Here is a 14,532-nt window from a genome sequence, read left to right as displayed (position 1 = left end):
TTTTTAACTGATAGAAGCTGCATAAAAGTTGAGGTTTTTAAAATACTTAATCTGCAAATATTGGAAAAAAAAAAAAAAAAAAAAAACTTTCATTTATAGATTAATACACATACTTTGTTTTTTACATCTATAGAGGCTACATCAAAGGTAAGGATTTTAATGACACCATTAAAGTAAAAAAAAAAAAACTCTAAATCATGTCACACTGCATCAAACTGATTACACCAAACCAAAAATCCTGCATTTTTGCACCATATATATATCAATGCACTGAACGTCCATATCAATGTCTTTTTTGCACCATGTTTTTTCTCCCACACCATTAATATTTGATCTCTGCTGCACTTTATGGAATGGAAATGTTAATTTACTGTCTGAAAAGCTATACAAACCAAAACTTGTTTTGTATGCAGTCTGAATACAAAATGACAATAGAAGTTGTCTAAGTCAGTCTAAAAACAAAAATTGGATTTTTGTTTAAATCCTCCAACAGGTCAGTACTGGATAAAAAGATTAAATGAAACAAGTTGATCAAACAACATTTTATTAAAAATTTAAGCTTAATTTTTATTAAAACAGTGAGTGTGATTTAAAAATAAAAATAAAATACTGCTGGCTGGAAAACAATAAGGTGCCTTTATTTTCAAAGTTTGTCCGCTGACTGAATTCTGTCCCCTGTCAGCCTCCGTACCCGTAGTTGTTTGGCTTCAGATTTTATTCAGTTTGTTCTGAGTCATCTGAACCAGGAGCTCAGAGTATTTCTCCAGCAGGACCTTAGTCTGCTCATCCTGCATCTGACCAACTGGGGCGCTACTGCACGCTGGCGGGGTCACACCCTGCAGCTCCCCGAGAACGGCGGCGAAGGCCTCCTGCAGAAGGGAAGAGCTCTCCAGGTAGCGTTCAGAGCCGCCAATCTGCAGAGAAATTAACTTTAAGTCAAGACGAGACTTTTGATATGAAAGCTGGCTAAAAACAATAGATTGTGACTTTTTGTGAATCTGTCGGTTTGGATTATTTAGAAAATAAAATCCAACCATGGCTGCAGTCAGGAAAACAGACCTGCTGGTAAAGATGGATGGCTCGTTGCGTCGCCAAACGCAGCTCGTTGACAACCTGCCTAGTCTGCTGCAAACTGACAGCCTTCTCTTCTTCACCTGAAGTAAAAACAAAATAAAGAGAATGCACCAATTCTTGTTTTGGATGGAAGCTGAAAGAAAAGACTCCAAACTACCTGTAGGATGGCTGGGGTCAGCTGTCTGGGGGTGGGGCGTCTCCAATAAGGGAGAGGAGGAAAAAGTGGGCGTGACAGGGAGCGAAGAATCAGCTGCAACAATGATAAAAAGTTTATACTAAACTGCTGTAAATTCTGATATTTTCAAATAATTTCTCCAACAGTCTCTACATTTATTCAGTGGAAGGTCTAGACCAAATTTTTCTTGGGAGCCGAACAAAAGAATTATATAAAAGCAGTTTGTTTAAAATATCAAGTGAAGCAAAGAGCCATTTGCTGCTCCTAAAACTTCAGCGCAAGACGAAAACTGATCATAGCTCAATAAAGCTAAATAAAAATCTAAAGAAACCAACAACTTACTTTCTATATCATTGTCAAAAATCTAAAGATAAAAATATGATCATAATCATTTGCGCTTTTTATTATGGCGCATATTAATTTATTTCTCTAGAATGTCTTATACACACAGGGCACAGGAACAGTTCTACAGGGGCAATGGATCCATCAGACCTTATCAAGCAGGGTCAGAATCTATGCTGATTATTGCGTTTCTATACTTGATCACACTACAAAAAATATTTCAGGCCTCATTCAGCCTCATTAACCTAAAAAGGAAACGAGCCAAATAATTTACTGAACCTATAAATAAAAATGAAGCTATAGCACCAGGATGTGTAGATTTAGGGAAACAAGTAAGAGCATCGTTACCTGGGTCAGTCTGGATTCCTTTTACACACGGACCCTCCACCTTTTTGACAGTGGGTGGCGCTGAAGGGGCGGGACTCTGGATTAGTGTTGTGTTTGGATTGGTTGACGCCTCTTCCAAGCTGCCAACACTCCACCTGCCTTCTTCACACTGTGACATGGTGGGTGTGGCCAGTACCTGCAGACTGAAAAGCAGAAAAATAGGTTAAACTGAAATGAAGATCAATATTTTATTAAGACGTCAACAACTGTAAAAGAAGTAAAAAATTGACCCCGATTTGACCCTCGGCATTTATAACTATAATAATAATCCGATTGCTCCTAAAAACAAACAGCAGGTTACTTTAGTTTGAATCACCTGCTGCTCTGCTCTTGGGGGTCAAGGGTGTTTGGGATGTGGAGGTCTGGATCAGACTGGAGGGGGGTGGGGGGTGGCAGGGGATCTGAGGCAGATATCAAGTTCTCCTTGTTCTCCTGGGATGAGGCAGGGTGATCCAGCCCTGGTTTGGACGTGGTGGAGACGTGCAGGTATGTGAGCCGAGTCTCCTCCTGTGGGAGTGAAGATGCTGTAGCGCTGTTGGTCATCTGGTTCCTGGAGGTGATGTCTGTTGGTTCAAACAGAAACCGGTGAGACTAAATCCAACCATCTGCTGTGCTCTGAAGGTCTGAATGAGTTAGGAAGGAAGTCACCCCCCTGTGTCCCAGTTCTGCCCGATGGCTCATTGTGAAATAATTACAGGTTTGATTCTGACAGATTTTGAAATCATTCTCCGATCAGGAAGAGAGAAACCACCTCCATCTCAGAAGCTTTCAGCACCACCCAGTGAACCGTCCAGCAGAGAGAAACCCCAGATCAGACTGAATCACCCCAGTGATGCTCACAGACCTCCCAACGTCTTCCTGCACTGCAGCACCAGCACAGTGTTTCGTCTGCGGGGGGGGCGGCGCTGGGGCTGAGGGGATCCCCCACAGGAAGCTCTCCTACGGAGGACTGCTTTACCGCTCACTGTGGTTACACAAACACACTCCCTGTTGGTGGACCGTCACCTGAATTTACATTCGGTCCAGCAGGAGGCTGAGAACGCCTACCTGAGGAACTCCATGGATAGGCCAATTATCCTTTGACAAGAATTAAACATTTGTCTGGAAAAGGATCGTTACAGCTTATACACAGTGGCAGGAGTATTAAACAAAAGGTTAAAACCAGTTATATTCAGAATACAAATCTCTGAAAGTACTTTAAATATAAATTATTACAGACTGTTAAATAATTGATAAATGTTTTTAATTAAGAGTAATTTCTTTTTAATGTGCTTTACTGGAGGCATCCATGTTGTCAAAGAACACTACTGCCACCTACTGGTTTGTGACGTCAAGGTGCGGTATCGGCTGTTGATCAAGTCCCAGTGCTGGATCTGGTGTTTGTCACAACGTGCCATTATCCAAGTCATCTTGAAAACATTCTTCTTCCAAATGTTGGCTACATATTACGGGTTTTTTCTCTGGAAAATTCTCCCTCCTTAAGTTGGCAATCCAACGACGAACCCATCCATGGAGGATCATTAATAGGAAAGGTGAAATAACTGATATTTTTTTTCACTTTTACCCTATGTATTCCAACATCCAACTGCCATGCACGTGGGCATTGTCAGTTTCACTATAGCTCTGGTGAATTCCAATGGTGAAGTCCTCTGGAAATCCTCAATAATTGTTGTTGATTGCAGATGTGTCTAGTAGTTCCCATTGATTTTGCTTGTAAAGCGGGGAGAATGGCGCTAGGCTTACCGCACCGTGACGTCACTGCCACAAGATGTCGGGTGTGAGGTGTTACTATATTTGGGCAAAAATGGCCGCTCCCAGACTCAATAATCATGATGAAAATGTTTGTTTTTATTTTTTTTTGTGATTACTGCTAAGTTTATTAAAGAGGAACCCAAGACATCCGCGGTTATATTTTTTATATTTATATACTTTTTTAAAACAAAGTGGAGTGTGTATGACGTCGTCCACGCGCCGGACTGGAGTTGTGACAGGCAGCTAATCTGGCTAGCTAATCTGAATTGTTCAATTCCATTTCGAGAGCGAGATCATCTGTGGTCGTAGCACTAGACATCTTCCAGGCATGCGAGTAAAACTAGCAGCAGTTCAGCGGGCAGGATGAATGAACGGTAGCCGGCGCACGGATGACGTCATACACACTCAGCACTTAAAAACGTCATACACACTTAAAAACATTTGCAGTCCGTCGTTTTACATTCAAGATTTTTTTTCCAGGTCAAGAGAAAAGCTGATCAGACTTTAAACTATGACCCTATGTCTTCAAAACTCATTGAAACACTTCCTGCCTACAGAATCCCTGTTGGATTCAGGAGTCAATACTCCTGAATCCAATTGGATGATTATTCTTCTCCTGTGAAGCATGTCTGCTTCTGTCTCCTTGAACCCCAGTCGGTTTCTGCAGATGGCCGCTCACACTGAGCCTGGTTCTGCTGGAGGTTTCTTCCTGTTCAAAGGGAGTTTTCCTCTGCACTGTCGCTACATGCATGTTTGGTGTGAAGGATTGCTGAAGATTTAACAACAAAGAGTGAGCCAACGTTTAAACTATGGTTTTGTCTAAATGTCTGCCCTAACCACTATATTAGGGCACTATATAGTGGTTACACCATTTTAAATGAGTGTCTGAATGTCTAGTGGGTGGAAAAAGTAGGGAATCAAGATTTCCCATAATGCATCTTGAAAAGTAGTGATCATCCATGGTCACTAGAGGAGCAGATATCCCAGAATTGGACTGGTTTTCACAGCGGCCCGCTGTCGCCTACAGTGTTTGGTAGCGACAGCAACCCGCCTGTGATTGGCTACTTTTCAGGAAAGCTCGCATCTTGAGCTGTTAGTCGTAGCCAAGGTAACCAGCTTTAACAGTCCTCCCATTTACAACTAGCGTTTTAAGCAAGCAGAAACTACCGGGTGATTTGACCTAAACTTTTTTGTAAATGCCCTTTAACCCTTTTTAACAGACACTCTGTCCTGAAAGGTAGCAAATTACAGGCGGGTTGCTTTGTCCAGTGGGTAACGCCTTCTAAGTAAAAAAAAATCTTGCCATGAGCGGCACAGAAACAGGAAATCAAACCACACTTGCGTGTCCGATTTATTGGGGCCACATGTTACTCCATTTGCACATGTACCAAGCTAAACATGCATTTGAGTAGTTTATGAACATTTGTATGAATGCTCGCAGGGAGTATTTATTGCGTGTGTGGACTTTTGGCACAATCCTGATGCCATAGCATTCCATAATTGTGATCGGTCTGCTATCTTGAAGCCACCCATTTATAGGTGGCCGTTCACAGATTCGTAATCAGTTCAAACTGGATTCATAAAGCGAGTTGATAACCAGCTTCCTGGTGCAGCTGATCCTGATTGCCATTGATTGGTTAAACTGAGCTTGTGGTACAGGCCTCAGCTGCCAAAGGTGCTCCTGCTATGGAAACAGAACCAGAGTCTAAATGGTGCCGCCCCAGCTCTGTGTCTAGGAGTGGAAATCAACTGGAATCTTGTGTTCAGAACCCGCCTGAGCTCCAGCTGCTGGTCTGTTGCCTTCATGTGAGCTTTTATCAGATCTAAACCTGCTTAGAGGAGCTAAAGCAGAGCCAGTCCAGCCGGTCTGCCTGGTCCTACCAAGGACAGACCGCGATCCCTCAGGCAGCAGCTTCCCCCAGCGAGACGAAGCAGCCGATGAGAGATCAGGACGATCTGGCTAACAGCACTTAGCTTTCAACATGTGAACATCAACAGACTGCCAAGCCACAGGTGTAACTTTCATAAGGACATGTTCCCATCAAATTTGTCCTGGCGGGGACAGTCCCCACCAATAATCCCCCCCCCCATTTCTACTCATTTACTTTAGCCAACAGTAACAGTTTGGTGCTGCTATCAGTGTTCAAAGCGTTTTGAGTTTGTTTTTCTTCTCGCTCTCCCGCTGCTCCCGAGTCCCGCCCATCGGTGCAACATCATTAGATCCGTCACTTTGAGACAGAATTATATGTGTTCACCATTCACTACATACATAGTAGCTGGAGGAGAAACACACACACCAACACACACAGTAGCAGCACTTAAGAGTATTTTAACTGGCAGCTTCTTAGATATATGTTTAAGTAAAATCTAGGAGATGGGTTGGTTTAAAAAAAATTAGAGATGCCACCCAAAAATCAGCTTGTTACATACAGAGTTTTTCCAACAAAAGTGTCAATGAAGTGAACATTTATACATGTTGGTATTATGAGCCAATAAGTTTGACAGAACATGGTTTAATTGTCGTGTTCTTCACTAGAAAAAAAAGCTGGACTTCTCAGAGGATTATGACCCACAGTTACAGGTTATAATGAAGACATATCTGTTGTTTTCTTATCAGGCTGCAGAGCCTCTAGATTTCATAAATCTGTTTTTAAGCAAAGAAAGGAGACAAAAGCAGCAGATTTAAATGTGAAACAGATTTACTGGGATATGCAATAAAATGTATCTCCAAGTTTATCAGACAGTTTAAAAGAATAAAAATATGTAATGCTATATTTAAATTCAACATATCTTTTCGTCTTTTGTAATTCAGCAAGACTCAGATAGCTGTGTCAGCCAACTCAGAGACAGACGCAGTCAGACTCACAGGACACAGACTTAAAATTAAAATATAATAAACCTACAAGAATTAAAGCACAATAATAAAGTAAAAATCAGTGTATAAATTAGATTCTGCTGTTTGTGAAGGAGAATAATCACTGATGGAGCTTAAAGGGAAACCATCCATCCATCAGCAATCACCTCAAATCAACAGTTTGGATGTTTGGGAATCATAATATGCACAGCAGTGTGTTAATATTTGTACTTTTAAGTTTTGAATGGATGCAATTTAAAGTCGTAGGGAAGTTGAAACTTAACACTTGAAACTCACCATCAGCCTTTTCTCTCAGAGTCAAACCTGCAGATTCATTGGAGCGTTTCAGCTGGGATTCCCCCTAAAGACGGGATTTATAGGGGTATGGTCTCATTCAGCCAGTTTAATGTTTTGCTCCAAAGGTCTGGTTCAGCCGGGAATATTTACCGATCTGCTTCTGGTGTTGCTCTCCTCTGAGATCCTGCCAAGAATGGAGTCGGGAGCTCGACCGGGTCGGGCTCTAAAACACATGAGAACAGAGTTATGAGGGATGAGGTCAGAAAGGTGCCGAACTGAGGGGGCCAAAGGTGAACGGACCTGACTCTGTCCTGGAAGCGGGACAGGAAGCGGGTGGAGATGCTGAGCCGAGGGTTCAGGAAAGGTTTCTCCTCAGATGGCTGCAGATTCGTCAGGTCCGTATCAAATCTTTCTGCAAAACCACGAGGGGTTCAGTTTACGAAAACGTCAGCAGGTACACAGAGTCGGGTCAGGAGGTTCTTACCTTCATTCAGACTAGAGGCCAGACTGGCAAAGTGGTTCTTCAAAGAGTCCCGGTCCTCGTCGTCCTCTGGACCCAGACTGCCCACCGAGCTGCCCTGACTCAGCGAGTCTGTGTCTGATGAAGAGGAGGGTAGAGGCTTCAGATCAAGGCTTTGACTTTGAAAATTCAAGCCTATTCTGTGCCCGAAGTTTTTTATTTTTTTTTATTTTTTTTGGACAGGCTATATTCTGCAGAACCTCTCAGGTAGTTTCCAGCTTATCAAACAGAGTCAGGGGTTTGCATAAACCTTTCACCAAATGTTGGTCCAACTCCAAAACAGGAGAAACAAAACCCTGCTGATATGAACCCAACTTCAGAACCAGCAGCGACCTGAATGAGCAGATTACAGCCATTGGCTGTGCTGAAGGAAGTAAACATGGAAGTCTGAGCATCAGCCCCGCGTTCCACTCTCTCCATAAAGAGCAACGTAATCTTCCTTCTGTCTAATGACGTCTGCAGGCTCGTTTAAACCTGTGTGGTCCATCTCTGCTCCCAACAGCCGCTTCAGTCCTCGGTGTTTCCATCGAGCCGCAGGAGAAGCAGCCAAAAAGGTTTTCTGCTCACTGTTAAAACTGAACAATAACTCCCATCATAGAGAAAACTAATATAATACAGATCACTGCAAAAACACGTTTCCCTCGATCTGTGTGCGGCGACCTTTACAGGCTTTATCCCAGCTAACCAGTCTCAGTGGTACCCAACCCACAGGCCAGACTGGTAACGCTCAGTGGGTTTAAAAACCAGACAGAGGAAGAATCAAAGAGCTGCATATTGATCAGTTTGTAGCTTTAAGTTTAACTATGAACACTGAAGAAATAAACTTTAAATTCAACACAAAAAAAAATTACGGTTAATTTAGCATTCCTTTTTGGATATTTTTTTATTCCACAGACAATCAGACGAAGAGTTTTACGCAGTGATGCAGAACTTGATGCAGTTTAACTGTTTATTTTGGATCATCGTTATTTTGTCTGTAAAGCCTTAAAACGTCAGTTTTCTGACGTCGCCAGGTGGGGAATCGCTGCTCCTACATCCGGAGCAGGCAATGCGACCAATCAGGCCTCAGCACAGATCAACACAGTTATAGGTTATGCTTTAATATACTAGTCTTTAGTCTGCAGCTCAACCTTCTGGAACCTGATCAAACAGAACAGAACTAATTTAGGAGGGAGTCTCACCGGTGTCCTGCTGCTGCTCCAGACTTCCTGCGGAACCTTCGGAGCATGCAGAGTCCGGGCTTGGATGTGTCCGCCACACAGGCTCCACCCCCTGACCTCTGACCCCCTCCACTCTGAAGTCCCTAAAACAAGACGTTGACCTTCAGAACCAAACAGAACCACAGCAGGCCGAGCTAAGGAGAGAGACCAACCTCTGGGTTAAGGAGGAGTTGCAGTCGTCTGGCTGTAGGATGAAGGTAGAATTCTGAACTGCTTTCTGCAGAACAGAACCACCGAGTTCAGACACAGAAACACCGCTGACCCCTTCATCTAGGCTCTGCGCCCTGCTGCTCACCTCTTCATCAATATCCTCCTCTTCCTCGTCTCCCAACAGGCTGTCCAGACTCTGAGGCTGAAAGTCTTCCTCCTCTTCCTCCTGCTGCTGCTGCTCCTCCTCTTCCTCCTGATTCCTGCTGATGGTCAGAGGGCTCAGAGGCTCCATCCATTGGCTGCGAACCTGACGAGGCTCTGCTTCTAATTGGGCGACGGCACCAGTCTCCGCCTGCAGAAAACATCCAGTGACGCTGAATCCAATTACAGAACAGGTACTCTGCGGGCAGAATCAGAGGAAACCAACCATTTTTCTGAACCAGATGGGCATCTTCCCGTTGGTCTGAAGCAGCGCAGTTTCTGAAACACAAACAGACGGTTATGTTCAGGTAAGCAGGAGACAGCTGCTTGTCTGGTTCAGAACCTCAGCCTGGTTCATTTGCAGGAGAGTTTTCCAGGAATGAAGGACAAAACTCAATCTGTAACATTTAACATCTGGTTCTGGGTGGGTTCGGGTCAGCTGGATTTACAGAATGTTTCTTTCTTCTTCCCACCATGTTCCTCAGGACTGCCTTCTGCTTTAAGGAACAGATGGATTTCAGTTTAGCTGATCTCAGACTCACCAAGAGCAGAATCCAGATTTCCTGGAGTCCTTTGATCTGCTGCCTTCTGCTCCTCTTCCTCCATCAAAGGCAGCTGGGACGATGGAACCGTGATGAAAGTCTCCCTTCTGCAATCAAAACACCATAAATCTGAGGAGGCTCGGTGCCCACTGTCGTCCGCCTCCAGCCCAACCCCACTCACCTGAGGTCGGGCGGCCTGACTTGGCAGGACTTAGCCGCTCTGCTCACTCTGAGGGCCCGCCTCTTCCTCATGGTGCCAGTCATCTGAGAGTCCAGGCGCCACACAAACACGCAGCTGCAGGACGACAGGAAACAAACTAAGTGAAAGTTTGAGTTCCTCCTGGGACGGGCCATGGATTCAGAGGTTACCTGTCTCCTGACGCTGAGATCAGGTGTCTGCAGTCCTGACTGAACCTCATGCAGCTGACCAGCTCTGAGCAACAAACACAGCAGGTCAACATCTGGAGAACAGCTGGACCCAAACAACCAACAGACAGGATATGTCGCTCTGTCAGACTATTTGCTGCTTGGTCTCAATGTGGAGGATGCTAACTGGGATGTAGCTCTCTGGTTTTAGTTTAAACAGCATTCAATGCTGGGAGGGACACTTGGGTAGAGACACACACTTAGGTAGAGACACACACTAAGGTAGAGACACACACTAAGGTAGAGACACACACTAAGGTAGAGACACACACTAAGGTAGAGACACTTACCTAGGTAGAGACACACACTAAGGTAGAGACACTTACTTAGGTAGAGACACACACTAAGGTAGAGACACTTACTTAGGTAGAGACACACACTTAGGTAGAGACACACACTAAGGTAGAGACACACACTAAGGTAGAGACACTTACTTAGGTAGAGACACACACTAAGGTAGAGACACACACTAAGGTAGAGACACACACTAAGGTAGAGACACACACTAAGGTAGAGACACTTACCTAGGTAGAGACACACACTAAGGTAGAGACACTTACTTAGGTAGAGACACACACTAAGGTAGAGACACTTACTTAGGTAGAGACACACACTAAGGTAGAGACACTTACTTAGGTAGAGACACACACTTAGGTAGAGACACACACTTAGGTAGAGACACACACTTAGGTAGAGACACACACTTAGGTAGAAATATTGGCAATTATACTTTACTGGAGTATTTTTTTTTTTTTTTTTACACAACTTTTTACTTCTACTCCTTACATTTTAAATATAGACCAACTAGTTTTGTTTCATTTAAGCTGAGGGATTTATACTTCTATTTGAATAATAAACATTAATACTTTTAGCACCTGTGAGCAGAACTTAAAAGTTCGGTTCTGGTTGCTCTCAGGAAAGTAAAAATTGGCAGAATGAAGCATATTTAACTCCCCAAAGCCTTCTCCATCTACTGTGCTAATTGCTAGCTGGACTTTTTGGATCATTTTGCAGACGTTTTGTGTAATGTTCTCCACTTCTATATAATCACATCATCACCATTCAGGCTGAATGAGCACATTTAGCTGAGAACTGAAGGATCCAATCCAGAGTTTACATTTACAAACAGAACCACATAAAGTGTATTCTGGATAAGTGTCAAGTTAAAAGCTGTGCAAATAATCTGGACTGGACTCTATAATGATTCATGTTTCTGTTGGTAGAATGAACAGCTGCATCCTCTAGTGGATGGCAGCAACACTTAAAGATATTCCTTTTAACCCCTTAAGCTCAGAGGGTTTTAGGTCCAATTTCCACCTCAAATTACATATCTGATTAAATCAAATCTCAAAGTCATTGAAAAAAATTTTTCTTTGAAAACTCCTTTGAAAGTCTCTTAATATGTGGTTCTCTGTGGTCTTGTTCATTTAATGCAACTTCAGTTCATCTCTTGGCAGCAGTTACTCCTACTGCTGATGCACCTTTTCCTTCCAGTTTTTCCTTTAATAACCTTTTCACAGTACTCAGATAAAGATCTAACAATCTTCTAACTCACCTGAGTGACCGAACAGTGTGGCGACACACTCTCCTGACTCCGAGTCAAAGATATTGATGTTCTTGTCGGAGCAGCTGGTGGCGAAGAACGAGCCCGATGGATCCATCTGCACCTGCATTCATGAGTCCGTCATTTGGAGGCTATGTGCAGCAGACAGACCAAAACCTGTTCTTGATCAGCGGCTGCTTACCTTGAGAAGAGCTCCTTCGTCGGTGGCTGAGCCTTTCAGACTCTTCTCCAGCTTCCCAGTCTCCACGTTGTAAACTCTGAGAACACAAAGCTCAACGTCAGCAGCCCGCTAACTCTCCCCCCGAAGAACGCGCCGTTGTTCCTCCTCACCTGACGTTTCGGTCCTGACAGGCAATGGAGACGTGAGCCCCGGTCGGGTCCAGGTCCATGTCGTACAGCGTTGTCTTCTCCACCACGTGGTGGCGCCGGGAGAACGTCAAACCCTCGGCTGTCTGGACCCAAAGAACAACAAGGATCAGCGGTTCAGAAACGAAGCCCAGCATCAGCAGAACCAAACCGTTTCAACTGAACGGGAACTAAAAGCAGCTTACGATGGTTCAACATTACCTGGAAAATCAGACAGGAAGCAAACATTAGGTTAGCTCTACTGGAGCTGATCAGAACACAGCCAGGTTCTAAAGCTCCAATCCTCTAGAACCACTGCCCTGCTGCTCTTGGATGCATGAAGGGTTAAGCCTGGTCTGTGTGTGTGTGACACTCAGGTGCACCTCCCCAAAATTGTAGGTGACCGAAGACAGCGCCGCAGGGAGGAGAGAAAGGAGGCCTCCGATCGGCCAATTCTACATCCGCTCTACATGGGGATTACCTGTTTGGTACCTAATGGCAGAAATTCTGGCTGTAGTGCCGTCCACAACGCCTGGTACACCTCGGAAACTAACGCAGACACCGTACAGGACGCTGGTTTGTAGCTCTGAGCGACGGTCTGTTGGTTTACACCCGAAGGCAAAACATGCAGCGCCATGGCCAGTCTTTGGGGAACACTCACAGGTAGGGGTGTAAATGATAATCATTTTGTATCGATGCATCGATCCAACAGTCGACGATCCGATGCATCGATACGTCCGCAAGAGTATTGATTCATGTTTTTTTTTCCTTCATTCTATTTTTATCCATTTGCTCCTGGACGTAATTCTCCCTCCCGTGCTGCGGTGGCGCTAAACCTATTTTGCCCTCCTACCTCGCTTCCTGGTTATACTCTTACAGCAGTTTGTTGCAGTGAGCTTGACACCGAAATTTTTGATTTATGCTCAAAATTGAAGCGTGGTCTGTGCTACACACTGTGGGTCTAGATACGGCCGAGGCGGTGAGGAAGTGGGGGCGAGTTTAGTCCGACGACGGAGGGACATGAGGGCCAAAAAGAGAGGAGATCCAGGTGGAAAAAGGCTCCCAGCGTTCTCACGCAGCTTGCTCACCTAGCTGGTCAAACTTCACGAGTTGTTTTTCGCAATTTCAGTCATAAAAACAAAACAAGCCGGTCTGCTGTCTGCGGCACTGTCTGCCGTCAGCTACAGCAGAGCGTCTGTGGAGGGGGCGGGGACGTCTGGAGCAGAGGTATTGAATTGCACTCATTGCACTGATTTTACATAACGATACTACATCTTTCATTGATTTATTTAAAATTTGAAACATTGTCTAGCCTGTAAGATGTAAAAAAAAACTATTAATAAAAAGAACCAATTAATCGAATCGTATCGTGATGCATTCTTGAGTATCGAAAATAATCGAATCGTTGGATCAGGAAATCGATACTGAATCAAATCGCCATGATGGATGTGATTTACACCCCTACTCACAGGTGAACTATGTGTCGTCCAGCGTTAGATGAGGGGTTGTAGACGACGAACAAGTTCTTCAAACAGACACGTGGACACCCACAATCCTAGCTAGTTCATGATTGTCCCTCTTGTGTTGTTGCATGGAACAACATGACCACGCATCAAAATTGGGCATAAATCAAAGATATCTGCATCATAACTGCGACAGGCTCACTGCGACACACTGCTGCGGGAAATCAAAAGCAATCCACTGGCCTTTGTTTACAAGTTTGAAGATGTTTCACTTCCCATCCAAGAAGCTTTTTCAAATGGGTCGAGAAGCGAAACGTCTTCAAAGTTGGAAACAGAGTCCAGTGGATTGCTTTTAAGTTTATTTTTTATTGGAATGACTCTGACCTGGATAACTGAGATTCTTCCCCAGCGTACTGCTGCGGGAGTGACTTGTTTGCTAAAAGATGGAGAATTTAGGAATGTTTGAGCAAAACAGCTATTCAGGAACGCCGAGACTCCTGAACCTGGTTTAATGACTCAAATCATTCTGTGCATAAAAGGCAAATCAGACTTGTGGCTAAGGAGCTTAAGCATAAAAATTTTAGGAAGGAAATGGTGGGGCGGCACCGGGACCCACAGTTTGGCTCAACCATGTCAAGAGAATGTTAGAAAGTAGCTTCTATATTACCCAGTTAAAATGTTCACTGCCTGCTGCAGCTGTAAGGTCAAATGTGTCAGAGATCATAGACCTGAAGGGCAGATATAGGCTGCTTTTGGTTCAGTCTTCGACATCAACCTTTAAACATTGGTGTTCAAAGCCACCGTTTCCCAGATCTCCTCTAAAACAGAACCCCATCATGTCAACAGCTGAGCTGCTGTGACGGTTTTCTCTCTTCTTATTCTGGTGAGAATTAATAAAATGTTGACAAGTGAAAATCAACAAGTTCTAGATCTTTGGATTCAATCAACCTCTAAAGATGTTTGTGTAATCTGGGCTTCAAGCCCAGGTGGAGGAGAAAAGGCTTAAATTGGTCCAATAAAGGACATTTCAATGCATTTCCTTTATAAAAGGTCAACCACAGAGTCTGATTACAAAGTTAATCCTGATCAGTTCAATCTGATTTACTGAAACAACCCCTGGGAGGGACAGAGCGCCACCCCTAGTGGCGCTCTGCTGCCAACCGGTATTCAGGGATATCGTGTCATTATCTGCAGTTTAACAAGAAAAGCCACAAATTCTT

The 14,532-nt window shown here is 44.1% G+C and overlaps 1 protein-coding gene across 3 annotated transcripts in view; it reads right to left on the bottom strand.

Annotated features, from left to right (window-relative positions):
- Positions 1 to 527: 527 nt before the first annotated feature.
- Positions 528 to 14,532, bottom strand: part of wdr62 (WD repeat domain 62) — a 31,813-nt gene continuing 17,808 nt past the window's right edge. For 2 of the 3 annotated variants that reach the window (XM_038307991.1, XM_038307992.1), the window contains exons 14-33: positions 11,835 to 11,956; positions 11,686 to 11,761; positions 11,496 to 11,607; positions 9,884 to 9,947; positions 9,696 to 9,809; positions 9,515 to 9,621; positions 9,199 to 9,251; positions 8,917 to 9,123; positions 8,774 to 8,838; positions 8,583 to 8,704; positions 7,366 to 7,479; positions 7,182 to 7,293; positions 7,032 to 7,104; positions 6,882 to 6,945; positions 2,823 to 2,942; positions 2,295 to 2,541; positions 1,940 to 2,121; positions 1,232 to 1,324; positions 1,060 to 1,154; positions 528 to 914 (exon numbers count right to left, since the gene is read on the bottom strand). In XM_038307991.1, coding sequence (XP_038163919.1) covers positions 708 to 914; positions 1,060 to 1,154; positions 1,232 to 1,324; positions 1,940 to 2,121; positions 2,295 to 2,541; positions 2,823 to 2,942; positions 6,882 to 6,945; positions 7,032 to 7,104; positions 7,182 to 7,293; positions 7,366 to 7,479; positions 8,583 to 8,704; positions 8,774 to 8,838; positions 8,917 to 9,123; positions 9,199 to 9,251; positions 9,515 to 9,621; positions 9,696 to 9,809; positions 9,884 to 9,947; positions 11,496 to 11,607; positions 11,686 to 11,761; positions 11,835 to 11,956 — 2,349 coding nt within the window. In that variant the 3' untranslated portion in view covers positions 528 to 707. The remainder of the gene's footprint in view (positions 915 to 1,059; positions 1,155 to 1,231; positions 1,325 to 1,939; positions 2,122 to 2,294; positions 2,542 to 2,822; positions 2,943 to 6,881; positions 6,946 to 7,031; positions 7,105 to 7,181; positions 7,294 to 7,365; positions 7,480 to 8,582; positions 8,705 to 8,773; positions 8,839 to 8,916; positions 9,124 to 9,198; positions 9,252 to 9,514; positions 9,622 to 9,695; positions 9,810 to 9,883; positions 9,948 to 11,495; positions 11,608 to 11,685; positions 11,762 to 11,834; positions 11,957 to 14,532) is intronic. The other variant, XM_038307993.1, reaches the window with a different exon arrangement.

The sequence above is a fragment of the Cyprinodon tularosa genome, unplaced genomic scaffold (assembly GCF_016077235.1).
Source record: "Cyprinodon tularosa strain WSP-4 unplaced genomic scaffold, ASM1607723v1 ctg627, whole genome shotgun sequence".
Classification (NCBI taxonomy): Eukaryota; Metazoa; Chordata; class Actinopteri; order Cyprinodontiformes; family Cyprinodontidae; genus Cyprinodon; species Cyprinodon tularosa.
This window is presented reverse-complemented; position numbering and strand designations above follow the sequence as displayed.